The 16637-nt window shown below is 45.8% G+C and overlaps 1 protein-coding gene across 1 annotated transcript; it reads left to right on the forward strand.

The window, feature by feature from the left end:
* The first annotated feature begins 3837 nt into the window (after positions 1 to 3837).
* Positions 3838 to 4188, forward strand: LOC123842588 (histone H2A-Bbd type 1-like). Its single transcript, XM_045871863.1, has one exon. It carries the CDS (start codon positions 3838 to 3840, stop codon positions 4186 to 4188), a length of 351 nt encoding a protein of 116 aa, XP_045727819.1.
* The last annotated feature ends 12449 nt before the right edge of the window (positions 4189 to 16637 follow it).

The raw sequence follows: 16637 nt of genomic DNA on the forward strand, positions 1-16637 counted from the left end.
GGCCCTTTAGGAGGTGTTTAAGCCATGAGGGTGGAGCCCTCATGAGTAGAAATAGTGTCTTACAAATGGGGCTCCAGAGGGATCCTTTGCCCTTCTGCCTTGTGAACATACAGTGACATGTATGTCACCCAGAAAAGGGCCCTCATCCAGCCTCCATGACTGTGAGCAATGAATTTCTGTTATTTATAAGCTACCCTGTTGTATTTTGTTACAGCAGCCTGAATAGACTAAGACAGAGGACTTGGCAGGAAATGCATGGGTGGAGGATTCAACCAGTTGTGGCGGGGTGCAGGCAAGGATATGACAGTAGGTGCATAGGTGAAGAAAAGATGCAAGCTAGGGTTAGACTCTGCAGGACGTGCATAGACATAGGTTACAGCCAGCTTAAGATACTTTCCGACAGGAAGTAAATGGATGGAGGAGGAATTCAGTCTAAAGGAGGATTCAACTGGAATGCATAAGTTGATGCAATCAGCCTAGGAGAGTTCCATCAAGAAGTACCTAGGTGAAGGGTGCAGGCACCCTATCGGAAATGTTGGGAGCTGCATGGTTGGAAGGAATATACAAGCTAGAAGAGTATTCTGCAGTAAGTTCAGGTTAGAGAGTATAAGCTAGAAAGAGAAGGGCATGGTAGGTGGTACATTGGTGTAGAATGCAGCCAGCTTTGTGGAGGACTTTGCAAGATGTTCTTGGGTGCAGGGCTAGGTTAGCCTAGTCCAAGGGTGCAGCCAGAATAGGTAGGACATGGCCACTGGTGAAAGAATTCTGGATGGAGGTGATGTGTGAGGATTCTGGAAGGACATGATGACAGCCTTGAGGATGACTATGTAGAAAGTGAATGGATGGAAAGGGGCAGGAGGTGCATGAGTGTTTGGTCCTCAGTCCAGAGAAGAATCTACCAGGAATGTCAAGAGTAAAGGAAGTGTCCTACCTAAGGTAGAATTCCGCAGGAAGTGCGTGAATATAGAGGGAGGCCAGCCTGGAGGAGTTACCAGTAGGCACTTGGGTGAACATGAATACTTGTAACAATGCTACCTATTAAAAAAAAGTGACAATATAATATTTAATAAACACAATATTTAAATAAACACAAGTCCTTAATATGTATAGAAATGTAGGGTATTTGTTTTAAGGAGAATAATTTAGGACATGTAAATTAGAAATAAAATATACAATGTTATTTTGGTGAGATAAGAAATCTCTGCTTTTGAACAAATTACCATATGGGATGAAGAGTGAACTTTCACAACCTTTTACTAAGAGCAGAGAAGTCCTCCAAGGAAACATTGTCATTTTTACAGAGAGAAAGCTGAATTCTAGGTTTGCATTGCTATAATATTTGATTCTAAAGGAACCACAAGCTTATTTTTATAATCTTATGAATAAGCCCATCAAAATGGAGACAGATTTGGCAAAATTTTAACACAGATTCATGTTTCTTTTTATATTGTCTCAAACTTTCTTCAAGCTGCAAAACCTTCTTACTGTGATAATAAAAGATTGTTGGAATAATGGTTCAACTTCATTAAAAATAAATTTATATTTTTATAATGTTAATAACTAGAAGTAATGCTACTATGCTTGATCAGTAAACCTGTATAAGTTTAGGAAAAACATACCCAAGTAGAAAAAAGTGTTTGTATTATACTTGACACTGATAAAGCAGAGAAAACATAGTTGTTCTTATTAAAAACTAAAGATTAAAGTAATCCTTTTCACCAAATATTTAAACTCTATGAATTTAAATTACTTTAAAAATATTTTAATTCCAATATAGTTAATATACAGTGTTATATTAGTTTCAGGTGTACAGTATAGTGATTTAACAATTCCATCCATCACCTGGTGCTCATCACCAGTGCACTCCTTAATCCCCATTACCTATTTAAGCATCCCCCCCACCCACCTCCACTCTGGTAACCACCAGTTTATTCTCAAGAGTCTGTTTCTTGGCTTGTCTCTCTCTCTCTCTGTCTCTCTCTCTCTCTGTCTCTCTCTCTTTCCCCTTGCTCATTTGTTTTGTTTTTTAAATTCCACATACAAGTGAAATTATATGATATTTGTCTTTCTCTGACTTACTTCACTTTGAATTTAAATTTTTGAAATGAATCTGAGTTAGTTTCTACGAGAATATTTTTGTTAATCAAGCACATTTAAAGGGTCAGAAATTTAATTTCACTATTTTCAGGCTATTTTAGGAATATTCAGTTTATGTAAGCAATTATTTACCTAGATATGTCAGTCAGGACAGAGCACCTTTAATTTCCGAGATTTTATAATCTTATGTATTAGTACCATGTGGAGGTAGGAAAACTTGTATATACTCACAAAACCAGAGATGAAGGCATTTCTGAATTACAGATACATAGATGTACAGGAACAGACAAATAGAGCTTATAGCCTCAGTTCTACAGTTTCATCCATGGGTCAAGTATAAACACAGAAACAGTAAACCTCCCTGGTACAGATATCAAGTAGGTGTTCCCCTCCCAGAGGGCATGACATTCTGAGTTGATTTGCGCTAAAAATAGACAAACAAAAAGACTGACAAACCAGATTCTCTGTTGTCTCTCACCCAGCAGGGACCAGATCTTTACAAACCATCAGTCTATTTAGAAAGATCCCAGATGGTCAGACCGTAAATATAAATTCTCACCAAATGACCAAGTAATTACACTTTTAGGTATATACACAAGAAAATCGAAGCCAGGTGTTAACACAAAATCATGTACACAAGCAGCATTATTTATAATAACCAAGATGTTGGAAACAGCCTACAAGTCTATCAACTGATAAATGGATAAACAAAATGTGATATATGTATACAATGGATTATTCTCCAGCCATAAAAATAAATTACGTAGCGACACATGCTGTAATGTGGACAAACCTTGAAAACATGCTAAGTGAAAAAAGCCAGATACAAAATGTCTCACGTGAGTCCGTTTATATAAATGTCTAGAATAGGCAAACCTATATAGACAGAAAGTAGATTGTCTGCCAGGGGCTAGTGGGGAGGGAGGACTAAGGAGTTACTGCTTTAATGGGTATGGAGTTTCTTCTGGGGGTGATGAAACTCTTCTGGAATCTGAAGTGATAGCGTCACAGCACTGTGAATGTATTAAAAAACAGTGAATTGTACTCTTAAAAATGGCCAAGATGGTGAATTTTATGTTATGTGGGCTTTACCTTACTAAGAAAATAAAACAAAAAGAAAACCAAAAACCAAGTTCCCAACCATGGCTATCAATAGCAGGGAATAACTTACTGGCTAAAAATGAATCAAAAACAAAACAGAAACACCAAACTACTAAGTAGAGAAGAAAACAAATTATAAACAGTTAACAGTGTACTAATTGGGGCATTGGAGTTACGTTGAAGAGCCAAGGAAAGACATGCCTGGGCTTTAAATGTCCATATGGTCCACTTTTCTGTCGTTGAAGTTTACCTGGCTCTGGTAGGTGAGACAATTGGACATATGGGTGTTTCTTCTAAAACAGTTAAAGATAATTATGAAAGAAGTATAAAATTATGGCACTCATTCACATATGAACACATGTTCCTTTTTTATGCTAGGCTATTAAAGTCACATGGAAAACGTTCCCTCATACAGAGGGCCCAGTCAACAGGGAGACCCGGTTTCTGTCACAGACGCTTCTAGGCCAGTCCTGATCAGGGGCCGCTGTCATCAATGACATCACAATGTCAGGTTGTCATAAAGGCGGCTCCCGGACCAGTGAGGGGCACAGTGGGCAGGAGGGAGCACTGGTACCCTGACAGACCCAGGCCACTGGGAGCATCAGGCTGGGCTGATCAGGGCCAAACCCAGCGAACATCATGTCTCGGAGAAGAAACCACCGGCACTCTCACAGACATAAGAGGCACGGTCTGTCCCGCTCCATGAGGGCCGAGCTCCATTTCCCGGTTAGTCGCGTGGACCGCCTCCTGCGAGAGGGTCGCTATGCCCAGCGCCTAAGCTCATCTACACCGATCTTCCTCACCGGCATTCTCGAGTACCTGACGGCCAACATCCTGGAGCTGGCAGGCCAGGAGGCCTGCAACAACCACAAGATGCGCATCACCCCAGAGCACGTGCAGAGGGCCCTGGGCAACAACCAGCACCTGAGCCGCCTCTTTGAGAATAACACCTACTCTCAGGTGGAAGCCGTGCCCCAACCCAAGGAGTGATGAGGCCCGGGTACCAAAGCCCACAGCCTCATCTAGTCCCCAGTGCTGCGCATAGATGAGGGAGGCCTGCTCTTCTGTCAGCAAAAGCCATTAAAGGATTTACATCCAGGGCCGTGCTTCTGACTGCTCTCTGTTTCTGTCCTTCTGAGCGGGAGGTGTCTGGGAGACATCCAGGAGGAGATCTCCCATGGGGAGTGGAGGGTGCAAGGGGCAGTGGGTGTGGGAAGCTGGAGTCTGGCGTTTCAGCAAGCGGTTTCTCTGGGGACAGTGCGGGGAATGGCCCTGGTGGGAGTGGCTGGTTGTGGGGGGGAGAGCTCCCATGGGGAGTGGAGGGTGCAAGGGCTGTCGGTGTGGGACGCTGGAGTCGGGTATTTCAGGGAGCAGTTTACTGGGGACAGTGTTTGCCGGGTGGGGGTGAGGGGATGGCCCTGCAGGGAGTAGCTGGTTGTGGGGGGAAGACGTCCTCACTGGCTCTGAGCCACTCAAGGCCTGTGAGGCCAGGAGGTTGGCTGGGGGGGTGGGCAGGGGGTCTCCCGGCCATACTGAATTCCCAGAACAATGATGGTAACCGGGGTGGGGCTGGAGACCAAGGCTGAGGTGCTGCAGGCTATTGGTGGTAGGGGAACGTGTGGAGGTCAGGAGGAGATGGCAGTGTGGGGGGTGGGTAGAGAGGGTGGCATAGCAGTTGATGTGAACTTAATGGGGGGCAGGGGCCTTACATGAAGATTGAGGAGCGATGGGAAACTGTGAAGAGGTATACAGGAAAGGAACTATGCTCAGCTTGATTTCATTCGTGCCCGGCCTCATTCCAAAAAAGGACTTGAAATAGGGATTATTAGCTAGTGCTGTGATACTCTGTGGAGTATATCCTGTTCTGTCTTGTGGACACTGGTAAATAGGAACATCAAAGGTATTATCTGGCCTAAGACATGCAATCCTTGAAGTTCTTAATAGATATTAATAGATTTATTTATTTATATATGTATTTATTTGAGAGGAAAGGGAGGGAGGGACAGAGGGAGAGGGGGAGAGAGAATCTTAAGCAGGTTCCACACTCAGTGCAGAGCCTGACTTGGGGCTCAATCTCACAACCCTGAGATTGTGACCTAAGTCAAAATCAAGAGTCGGTTGCTTAACCGACTGAGCCACCCCAGGCACCCCGTAACAGATTTATTTACAAATGTATTCCTTTATAAACACATTTATTAGTCTCATTCTCGGATGAAACACCTAACCTGTCTATGGTCATATATTTGACGGAGTGACCTGGAGTGAATGCCTGTTTGGAGAGGTATAAGTATGTTCTGTGTAAGTTCTGTCCCGAGTGGTGGACTCACAAGTACATACGATTCTTATAAACATTCTTGTGCTGTTTATGGTTAAAAATAGTTGTCACAGCAAGTGTTCTGGCAGCCTGTCCCCTTCCTGTGACTGTCCACATTTAACATTTTCTCCTGTTCATTGTCTGCTCAAGGGACCCCCCCTGTCGCCCCCTGGCCCGTCATAGAGGGCTGCTCAGAGGTTGCCCCAGAGGCTTCAACAGTGGGATCAGAGGAGCTGGGCTGGCCAACCCAGTTCACCACTTTCTGGCCATGTGACCTTGGACAGTCCTCTCTTCTCTCTGAGCAGCACTTTCCTCATGTGTGAAATGGGGACAATAAGAGTTCCTCCATCTTTGGATTTTCACAAAGGTTAAGTTAATGTGTGCCTGTTAGCTGCTCAGAACACAGTGCCTGGCACAGAGTGTGCCCTTAATGAGTAGCTGCATGTGTCCCTTTCTGTAGACCAGATGCTTAGGGGTGCTTCTCCAAGTAGCCCCTGGGCCTGGCTCTCCCATGATGGCTGGACGCCTGGGCCTCTGGCTGTGAAACCACAGCCTTCTGAACCCTGTGGAGAGACAGGAGAGTGCCACGTAGAGGAAGAAGCCAGAGGTACGCACCTGGGAACCAGACAGGCCTCGGCCTGGTTTCCTCTCTGCTCCCCTCTGCCTGGTGACTCACCCTCTCTCTGCCTCCTTCCACCATCTGTCAAAGTATGGAGCTGGCTTTGCCTTTGCCTACTTCACAGGAGTGTCCTGACAATAACAGTGTCAGGGTTGTGTTTAGAGCTCATTGGAATATGCGCTTGTATAAATCCAAGAAACTTTTCTTGCTCCGTAATGCCATTCAATCCAGTATTTTCAGAAACCTCACTGTCAGGATGTCCAACCCACAAAGTTGTCATTTGTTATGGAGAGCCAGGAAGCCCTCCTAGCCTTAGCCAAACTCAACAGTTACTCTTCTGTTCATCTGAGTAGCCAGCAGGCCTCTCCCAGCAGCTGCAGGTGAGATTCTCCTTCATCTGATCACAGGATAGCCCCAGCATCGCCACCCCATCCCTGAAGCGGAGCATCTTTGTGTCCAGGGCATGGTTTCTCATATTCCAATGTCCTTCAGCCAACAGGGAGTGCCTCCAGGGTGGGTAATGCCAGGGAATCAATCATTATGCTAAGATCTTGATATGTTGGTTAAATAGCTGATTTGTAGAAGCTGTTGATTTTGGCTTATGGCAGTGGCTTGTTTTAGTGCAAAATAGTCTCCTGGGTCCTTCACCAGAAGGCACAGCTAAGGAGGAATTCGTTAAAGGCCAGAGATGTGAGAGTAGTTGCATAAATTATGTCGGCTTAGCAGACCTGTATGGTCAGGCGGTCACCTCACGGTCCGTGCAGTCGTCGACAGTAATGGTCACTGTGACATGTGTAGGGAGCCAGGCTTCCTGGGCTCGCTCAGATTATCCGACGTCTGAGGCGGAGTTTGGAGTTTGAGCCTTAGGGACCTTATGTTGGCAAGCCCTCTGCAGTCACGAGGGCATAGGAGAATCGGGCAGGGCTGTGCTGCCATCCCTTCAAGGACTGTGCTTCCGCTGTGTTTGCGGGTTTCCCAGAAAACATGGGGGCCATGATCAGCAGAGCATGGGTGTAAATGCAGCACCCTGCCATGTCCCCCTCCTACATGGGCACAGGAATCCTACACTCAGGGGAGGAAGGCGGGCAGAGACTGAGAATCACTGCGCTTGGGAAAGAATGAGCCACTTGAGTTTTTAGGGCCTTTGTGCATTTCCAAAAAGTGGGAGGTGGGGGATGGTGAGGAACGATTCCTCTAGCTTGGGACCTGGAGAGAAGACACCACTGATGACTAGTGCCCTGTTGGGAGTGGAAAGCTGAAACTGGAGTGAGTAGGGATGGTCTGGGGAGGATATGGCTGCCAAGCCAGGTCTGTGATCAGAGACAGTATTGGGACAGGTTGGGGGCCAGACAGGGGTCAGCACAGCAGAAAACATAATGTGTGAGAAGAGATGAGCCTAAAAGTCAAGCCTGAGGGGAACCTGGAGGGTCGTGTGGGCTTGGGGAGGGTCATGTGGGCTTGGGGTTGGCATGAGTACAAGGCCTGGACACTAGGCTGGTCTCTTACTGAGAACAGCCTTTGGGAACAGAGGCCTTTAAAGGCTGTAAGTCCTTCCATAAACATCAGTACATCATTTCTCAAGCATAAGTTATAGAAAGGCAGCTCACATAGCTAATCTGGACAGTAGATGGGCTTGCTAGTCCTCCACAGATGTTATGAAAGAAAATCAATTAGCTGCTAACATTTAATAATCAAAAAGAACTTTTTTTTCTTGAAGAAAGGACTTGGCAGAGGGTACGTTGGTGGAGGTATGGTAAGCCTAGTTGAGAATGTAGCTGGAAGTGCATGGATGCTGGACACATGCATCCAGGTTAGGTGAGGGATCATCAGGAAGTCCATGAGTGAAGGATGCAGCAACTGTAGGACAGGAATCAGAAGGTGGTGCATGTGTGCAAGGTGCAGCCATCCTAGGGCCTGATTGATTAGAAGGTGAACAGGAAGAGGGAGAACCCAGCCTAGAGGAGGATTGGGCAGGAGGAGTTGCATGAATGGAGAAAATACCCAGTCTGTGGTAAGACCTAGAAGGCTGTGCATATTTGAAGGAAGCATCTAGCTTAGAGGAGGACTTCTAGGCTATGCGTTGGTAGGGGGAAACCAGCCTGGTGAAATAACCGACAACAGGTACCGCCGTGGTGGGTGTAGCCAACGTAGGAGATGTGGGGGGTGGACATAATCTTGGGTGAGGCTTGACGGGAAGTACAAGGGAGGAAAGAGTATTCAGACTAGGGAAGAACTCAGTAGCGCCTAAATGGTAGATGAACACCCACCTTAGGGGCAGACACAGAAGGTGGTGCATGGAATGAGGTAGCATCTAGTCTGTGGTAGGACTGGACAGGAGGTGCATAAGGGTGAAATAAATAAAGGGGAACATCATGGAAGACCTACATGATTGGAGGATTCCGACAGCCTTGTGGAGTGTTCAGCAAGAGGTGTAAAGATGGAGGGTACAGACAGGCTAGGGGAGGAGCAGACCAGGGCGTGTATGGCTGGTAGGAGCATTCAGCCTAGGGGAGTACTTGGCCAAAGGTTTATGAATAGTTGGCTGTGATAACTTAATAACTATTTTTGATACTCTGTAATTGATGATTTGGCATCATGAAGTCATTGAGCCATGCTAATGGCCCAAAGTTTTTCACATCTCTATCATCCTAGTGTTACCTTGAACATGAAGTAATCTTATTATAAACCCTCCAACCACTCACTAGCTTCAATATGTTTTGCTTCCTGCCTAGTAGGTGATGTCCTCACCTAGCTGCTTCTCACTGCATAGTAATAAATGTCCCAATTCTACTTAACTCCTCTCTCTGCTTCTCCCTACAAGTGACCCCATGTGGCTTGCTGGGACCTTCTGCCCTCTGGGGAACTGTGAGTAATAAACTCTTCTTTGAAAGGTGATTATCTCTTAGGTCTTTTATCTTACTTTATGTGATTGAAACAAATTGTGGGTATATTTTATTTATTTATTTTTAATTAATTAATTAATTTACTTTTTATTATGTTAGTCACCATACAGTACATCATTATTTTTTTTAAAGATTTTATTTATTTATTTGAGAGAGAATGAGAGAGAGAGAGCACATGAGAGGGGGGAGGGTCAGAGGGAGAAGCAGACTCCCTGCTGAGCAGGGAGCCCGATGCGGGACCCGATCCAGGGACTCCAGGATCATGACCTGAGCCGAAGGCAGTCGCTTAACCAACTGAGCCACCCAGGCGCCCAACATCATTATTTTTTGATGTAGTGTTCCATGATTCATTATTTGCATATAACACCCAGTGCTCCATGCAATACATGCCGTCCTTAATACCCATCACCGGGCTAACCCATCCCCCCACCCCCCTCCCCTCTAGAACCCTCAGTTTGTTTCTCAGAGTCCATAGTCTCTCATGGTTCATCTTCCTCTCCGATTTCCCTCCCTTCATTTTTCCCTTCCTTCTCCTAATGTCTTCCATGCTATTCCTTATGTTCCACAAATAAGTGAAACCATATGATAATTGACTTTCTCTGCTTGACTTGTTTCATTTAGCATAATCTCCTCCAGTCCCATCCATGTTGATGCAAAAGTTGGGTATTCATCCTTTCTGATGGCTGAGTAATATGCCATTGTACATATGGACCACATCTTCTTTATCCATTCATCTATCGAAGGGCATCTCGGCTCTTTCCACAGTTTGGCTATTGAGGACATTGCTGCTATGAACATTGGGGTGCCTGTGGCCATTCTTTTCACTACATCTGTATCTTTGGGGTAAATACCCAGGAGTGAAATTGCTGGGTCATAGGGTAGCTCTGTTTAATTTTTTGAGGCACTTCCACACTGTTTTCCAATGTGGCTGTATCAACTTGCATTCCCACCAACAGTGTAAGAGGGTTCCCCTTTCTCCACAGCCTCTCCAACATTTGTTGTTTCTTGCTTTGTTAATTTTTGCCATTCTAACTGGTGTAAGGTGGTATCTCAGTGTGGTTTTGATTTGAATTTCCCTGATGGCAAATGATGATGAACATCTTTTCATGTGTCTGTCAGCCATTTGTATGTCTTCTTTGGAGAAGTGTCTGTTCATGTCTTCTGCCTATTTTTTGACTTATTTGTCTTTTGGGTGTTGAGTTTGAGAAGTTCTTTATAGATCTTGGATACCAGCCCTTTAGCTGTGGTGTCATTTGCAAATATCTTCTCCCATTCTGTGGGTTGCCTCTTTGTTTTGTTGACTGTTTCCTTTGCTGTGCAGAAGCTTTTTATCTTGATGAAGTCCCCAAACTTCATTTTTGCTTTTGTTTCCCTTGCCTTTGGAGACAAGTGTTGAAAGAAGTTGCTGTGGCCGATGTCGAAAAGGTTACTGCCTATGTTCTCGTCTATGATTTTGATGGATTCCCGTCTCATATTGAGATCTTTCATCCATTTTGAGTTTATCTTTGTGTATGGTGTAAGAGAATGGTCGAGTTTCATTCTTCTGTATATAGCTGTCGTGGGTACATTTTAAAACGGGTAGTCTGGTGACTGATGGGGATGACATGCCTCTGGGTTTACTAAGTGAATCCAACAGACAGTAAATACTGTGGGAATGCGCTGTTGGCTGTTGGCTGCTGGCGCTTTACTGGCCATTGCATTGTGCTGTGTCTGTATGGTATTGCAGTGGTTCTGCAATCTAAATTATAGCAGAACTCAAAAAGCTTAATCCTCTCCGAGTGGCTGTCTAGTTTAGGATGCTGCAATCTGGACAAGGTGGTCCCCATCTGGCTCCTTAAGTGTTTATGTGCCTAATCTGGGGAAGAAAGCCTAGGGTAGTTGGCTATTGTACTGTGTAAAGGTCCTTCCAAAGAAACAGAAAGTGGTTACCTCTTTCCCAATATAGGTGTGTCTTATCCACTAAACCTCCAGTAGGGCTAAAATCTGTAGGAACTACTCAGCTAGAAGCAACTTCCTTTCTCATAGGTGCTAGGCACACTGGCTAGTCTTGTAGCAGAAAATCGCCCACCCAGAGATATCCTTACACTGAAAAGACCCACTGACCAGTCACATGGTCCACTCTTTTCACAGAGACTTTGGCTCCTTGCAATCACTTTTGTGTTGTTGACAAAGACCTTTGCTCTTGTCTTTCTTGTTGCTGTATTGCACAACATTGTCATATTGTCTCTGAACCCTGTGGGTTATAAGAGTTCATATCCTTAGAAGCCCTTGGCACAATATTTAATGAAAAAAAAATAGAAGGATAAGAAACATCTGATCCTAGCATCTCCAAAAACTCCTGATGATGTACTCAGTTTAATTAATACTTATAAAATACCACAAGAACACTCTTGAGTGGTCCTCAGCGCTTCAGCATGTTAGAAACAAAGCATAAGAAAAAATCAGGCAGTGTCACATTTGCCTTCTTAGAGATTGACCCTGATCCCTTGGATGTCAAGTGGGATACCTTAGAAAGGCAGGCCAGTACCAAACCACTGCTGCAGGTATTTCTTGTAAACACCCAATGGATAAAAACTGTGGGGAGTGAACAGGAAATGGAGACAAAGACTCAAAACTTTGTAAGGCTAGGGGCGCCTGGGTGGCTCAGTCGTTAAGCGTCTGCCTTAGGCTCAGGTCATGATCTCAGGGTCCTGGGATCGAGCCCTGCATCAGGCTCCCTGCTCATGCGGGAAACCTGCTTCTCCCTCTCCCACTCCCCCTGCTTGTGTTCCCTCTCTCGCTGTATCTCTCTCTGTCAAATAAATAAAATCTTTAAAAAAAAAAAAAAAAAAAACTTTGTAAGGCTAAAAATACAAACCATCTTATAGGACTTTGTATAGAGAGTTTAGGAAAAGGGGGCATACTAGGTTCTAAAGGTCTTTTTACTACTGGCTCCAAGCTCTGGCTTATGGTCTAAGAAATGAGGCAATTAGTGGGAATAGCCCAGGACCCCTAAATACATGGTTTACCCAGGGATGCTCACATTCTCTGAGAGAAGTTTTATGTAGGGTTAGATTGCTCCCTGCATGCCCTGCCTAGACTCACACCTTTACTCAGTACACCTATCAAACAGTTGAAAGTGACACTTATGAGCCAGGTCAGAGCAGCCCCCAGACAATTGCTATGCCGAGTGAGCCCCTCCTTATTACTACATTGAATGTTTATGGCCTGGGAATGGGCTCACCCTAGCGTAGCCACAGTCTCTGCTAAGGCTCATAATAAACAGCAAGCAGTAGAGGAGGCCAAAACATTATTACTCAAGATTGGCATGGTTTGGTGGGTTTATTGTTTTGTAGAAAACCCTGACCCTGCAGATAATGAAGTGATTTCAAACGCAGAGTCTGCTCTCTTTGACTCAGAATCCAAGGAACTTTTCCTAAATAAGTCCTTTCAAAGTTATAAACCTGTCCTTTCTCTGATGGGCTCAGCGCACACATTTAGGGAAGCCCTAGAGGGAATAAATATCCTAGTTGACTTGAGAGCGACTCACCCAACAATAAGCCCGTTTTAGTTTATCAGAACCAGCCACTGGCTGGATCCTCTAGGCAGTTCCCCCCAGCAACATCCTCTACTGCTGGAAACTTTCTCTTGGGGGAATTATCATTTCCTGAGACTCCTACAGACCTCATAACTTTGCAGCCATTTCAAATGCTCAGACTACTCAAGAAGGCATTTCTTCATTTAGGACCTTTTCCTAATCCATAACCAGCCCCTGCTGAGGCACTGCAGAGCTTTCAGCCATCATCCCCAGACAAACCTATATATTGGCAACTTAGAGACATGGGCATCCCTCATGAAAAAATGTCAGGCCAATTTACTTTTAAACTCCAGCAGTTGAAAAACGTGCTAGATGTTGTAGCAAGTTTCCTTCATTTGATATGGGAAACCCTACTCAGACAGAGGCTGGCATTATCAGTTCCTAGTTCAAGGAGTCCTAATGCCACATGTCTTATTCTGACCTTCAACAGTGGCTATCACCTAGCCCCTTACCCTAGGGTGATGACAACTCACTGGATCTTGTCCCATGTGGGGACACCTGCACAGAAACTACTCTGATGGTCTATTGGAGCCCATAAGATAACCGACTTTTCCTGGCTCTTTTAGATACTGGGTATAAGTCAATTATTCAGGGTAACTCTTCCCTTTTAAAAAAAATACGGCAACCTATTTAAAATGCAGGGCATATTGGATCACCCCATTCAAGGCAGATGGGTCACACATGATGTTATGATTGGATTTATCAACATAAGTAAATTTACAGTGCTGGTAGTCCCTCTGTCTCTGATCTGTCTGATCTTAGGCATGGACACCATTTTGGAAAATCTCTTAAATTGGAACAAACCAAAACCAGTAGCACTTGCTGTGGGACTTGCTCAGTGGGAACCTGTGAACCTTCCACCTCCCTTTAAGATTGTTGGTATGCCTCAGTGCAAACTACAACACTGTGGAGCTGGACACAGGCCCATTATTTCAGATCTTTGAAAAGCTGATGTTTTGGTTCCTACCATCTGTTCTTTTTATAGCTCTTTCAGACCAGAACTAAAGGCAGACAGATGAGTGGTACCTAACTAGATTATCTCCATCTCCACACAATTGTTCTGTCCATCAAGGCACTATTTCCTAACATTTTTGAGGTTATTAATTACATCCGGGCTGCGCCTGGTGATTTCTTTGCAGAGCAGAGAGGAAGGCCAATGTGTCATTGGAGTGGAGTGACTGGACAGGGTGTGAACAGCAAGGAGTATGACTGACCATCCATCAGTGCATTGGTTTACCCTGGCAATGAATATGAATTACTTGTCCTGTGAGTGAAAGTGGAGTAGCAAACAAGGGACAAAGAGGAGGAGTCATATGCTATCAGTGCTGTGGGGGATCTTGGCAGAAGATATGATTGGGAAGAGAAATGGAGCTTACACAATCATTGTGCTGGTGTAATTGGAGAGTATGTGAACGGAGCTAAGCAAGTAGTTTACCCAATGTACACAGCGGTGCAAGGGAGAGGGCTTGTGAACAAGGCAAAGAGGAAGAGCCCTACCCCAGGAGTAGAGTGCTAGAACTGGACAAAGGATGTGAATGGGGAAAGAGAAGACCTTTCCTTTCAGTCCAGTGGAGTAGCTGGGGAGGTGATATGACCAGGCTAACAAGGAGGACCCCTGAAGCATCAGTGCAGTAATGGCAGAATGTGAATAGGGCAAGAGAAATTGAACGGGATATGAACAAGGCAGGGAAGATGAGGCCCTCCCCATCACTGCAGTCATGTGCTTGGCCAAAGGATGTACAAGGAGCAAAGGAAAAGGGCCTCACATCATCAGTTCATTAGAGCAGCTGGACAGAGGGTATGAATGCGGCAGATAGGAGTACTTGCCCCATAGATGCAGTCAGTCTCTAGGCAGGGCATGTGGATGGGGCAAAGAGGAAAAACCCTACACCAGCTACAGTGGTATAACTGGACAGGTGATGTGAGCAAAGAGGAAGAACCCCGCTCTATCAGGGCAGTGGGGCAACTGGACGACAATAGTGGTTGGTAAAAGAGGAGGATTCCCAGTTGATCAGTGCAGTGGGGATAACTTGAGACGCTTTCTGATAAGGGCAGAGATATGAATCCCCAAACATTATGGGTATCACAGGGGGGAATCTGCACCAGCAGTTCCTGGATGGAAGATGTGTACAGGAATTGAAACACATGCTCACACCATCAGTATAGTGGTGACTCTGGACAGGGAACTTGATTATGGCAAAGAAAAGGGACCCAACACTGTCACTGTGGTGGTATAAATGACAAGAGATGTGAAGGGAACAAGGAAAATGAACTCCTCTCCCCCAACCAGTACAAAATACAGTATAGGACATGTTATCAGGGCCAAGCGGAAGAGCTCTGGGTCACTGCATCAGTGCAGTGGGGTAATTGGACAGGGGATGTGACTGGGGCAAATCAACCTTGTACCATCAGCGTAGTGGTGTGTGTGTACTACTTGATGTGAACGAGGCAAGAGGAGGACCCAGCACCATTTCTCAGTAGAGAAGGGTGGAAACAGGGCCCAGGGCACAGAGATGTGAGCAGGGCACAGTGGAAGAGCCCTGGGCAATAAACAGCACTGTGGCCTGACCACAGATGTTAAGGGGGCAGAGGAGCAAGCCCACATCATCAGTGTAGAGGCGTGACTGCACAGGGCATGGGATGCATTCCAGCAGCCTCAGTGTAGTGATGTCACTGAGCAAATGGGGCAAAGAGAAGGAGCCCCAACCCATCCATGTGCTGGTGTCACTGGTGTAACTGGCCAGTGGATGTCATCTGTGCAGAGAATAGTCACCCTGCACCGTTATTTTTATAATAGAATAAGTGGTTAGAAGATGTGACCAGGACAAAGATGGGGTGTGGTCCATGAGTATAGCAATGTACTTGGGCAGGAATGTGAATCTGGCAAATAGAAAGGGGTATGAGGCAACAACTAGACTAGAAATGTGGGTGGGGGAAAGAGGGTGATCCCTGATCTGTCAGTGCAGTGGTGGGATGGGACATGGCATGTGAAAAGGAGAAAGAGGAGGAGTCCTACCTGAAGAGTTAAGTGGTGAAACCTCACAGGGGATGTGAAAAGATAGAACAGGAGAATGCTCACACCATTAATGTCGAGGTGTAACTGGACAAGACCCATGATTGGGGCCAAGAGGAGGAACACTGCACCAGCAGCATAGTGATTACATTGCAAGGGATGTGAGCAGGACAAAAACAGCCAAGGACAAAGCCAGTGTTACGGTGTTGCTGGTCGATGATGTGAGCAGGGTGAAGGGAGGCCTCATCTGTGCTGTGCTGTAAGTGCACAGTGGGTCTGTATGAGCAAAGGAGGGGATCCTCACAGCATTGTGACCGTGGTGTGCATGAAAGGGGGAAAGAGGAGGGTCCTGCCCTGCGGTGCAGTGGTATAATGGGATGGGATGTGGACAGGGAAAGGGGAGCAACCTGACATCATCAGGGTACTCCCTGAGTGGCAGGGGAAAGTTGGGAGGAGGAGCAGTCCCACATTGTCAGTGCAGTTGTGCAAGTGAACAGAGCAAAGAGGAAGACCCTCACACCAGCACTGGGCTTAGCCTCAGGATGAGAACAGGGCAGAGATGAGTACATCCGTACTATTGCTGCAATGGTGCCACCAGACCAGTATGACCAGCATAAAGAGGGTGAGGCCTGATTTATCGATGCCTGGTGCACCTGAACGGGGGGCTAAAAGGCCAGAGGGGAGGGTCAGGGACCTGCACCACCACTGCAGCCGAGTAACTGCACAGAAGATGTGAATCAGGCAGATAGGAGGAGAGCGACTTGGGAGAGGATGTGAACATGCAAAGAGGAGGAGCCCTGAAGCTTCATGGCAGGGGTCTAACTTGGTGGGGGTTATTTACAGGGCAAATGGGAGGCACTCCTCAACATCAGTTCAGTGGAACAGTGGGCTGGATATGAAAACAGGCATCAGTGGAGTGGAGCAGCTGGGGAAAAGTTGTGAAAGGGGCAAAGAAGGGGAAGGCCAGCTCTATAAATTCAGAGGTGTAACTGAACAGGGAATGTGAAAAAGCA

Source organism: Mirounga angustirostris, unplaced genomic scaffold, assembly GCF_029215605.1.
Source record: "Mirounga angustirostris isolate CCGP_5_RB_7025 unplaced genomic scaffold, mMirAng1.0.hap1 SCAF_11, whole genome shotgun sequence".
NCBI classification, from domain to species: Eukaryota; Metazoa; Chordata; class Mammalia; order Carnivora; family Phocidae; genus Mirounga; species Mirounga angustirostris.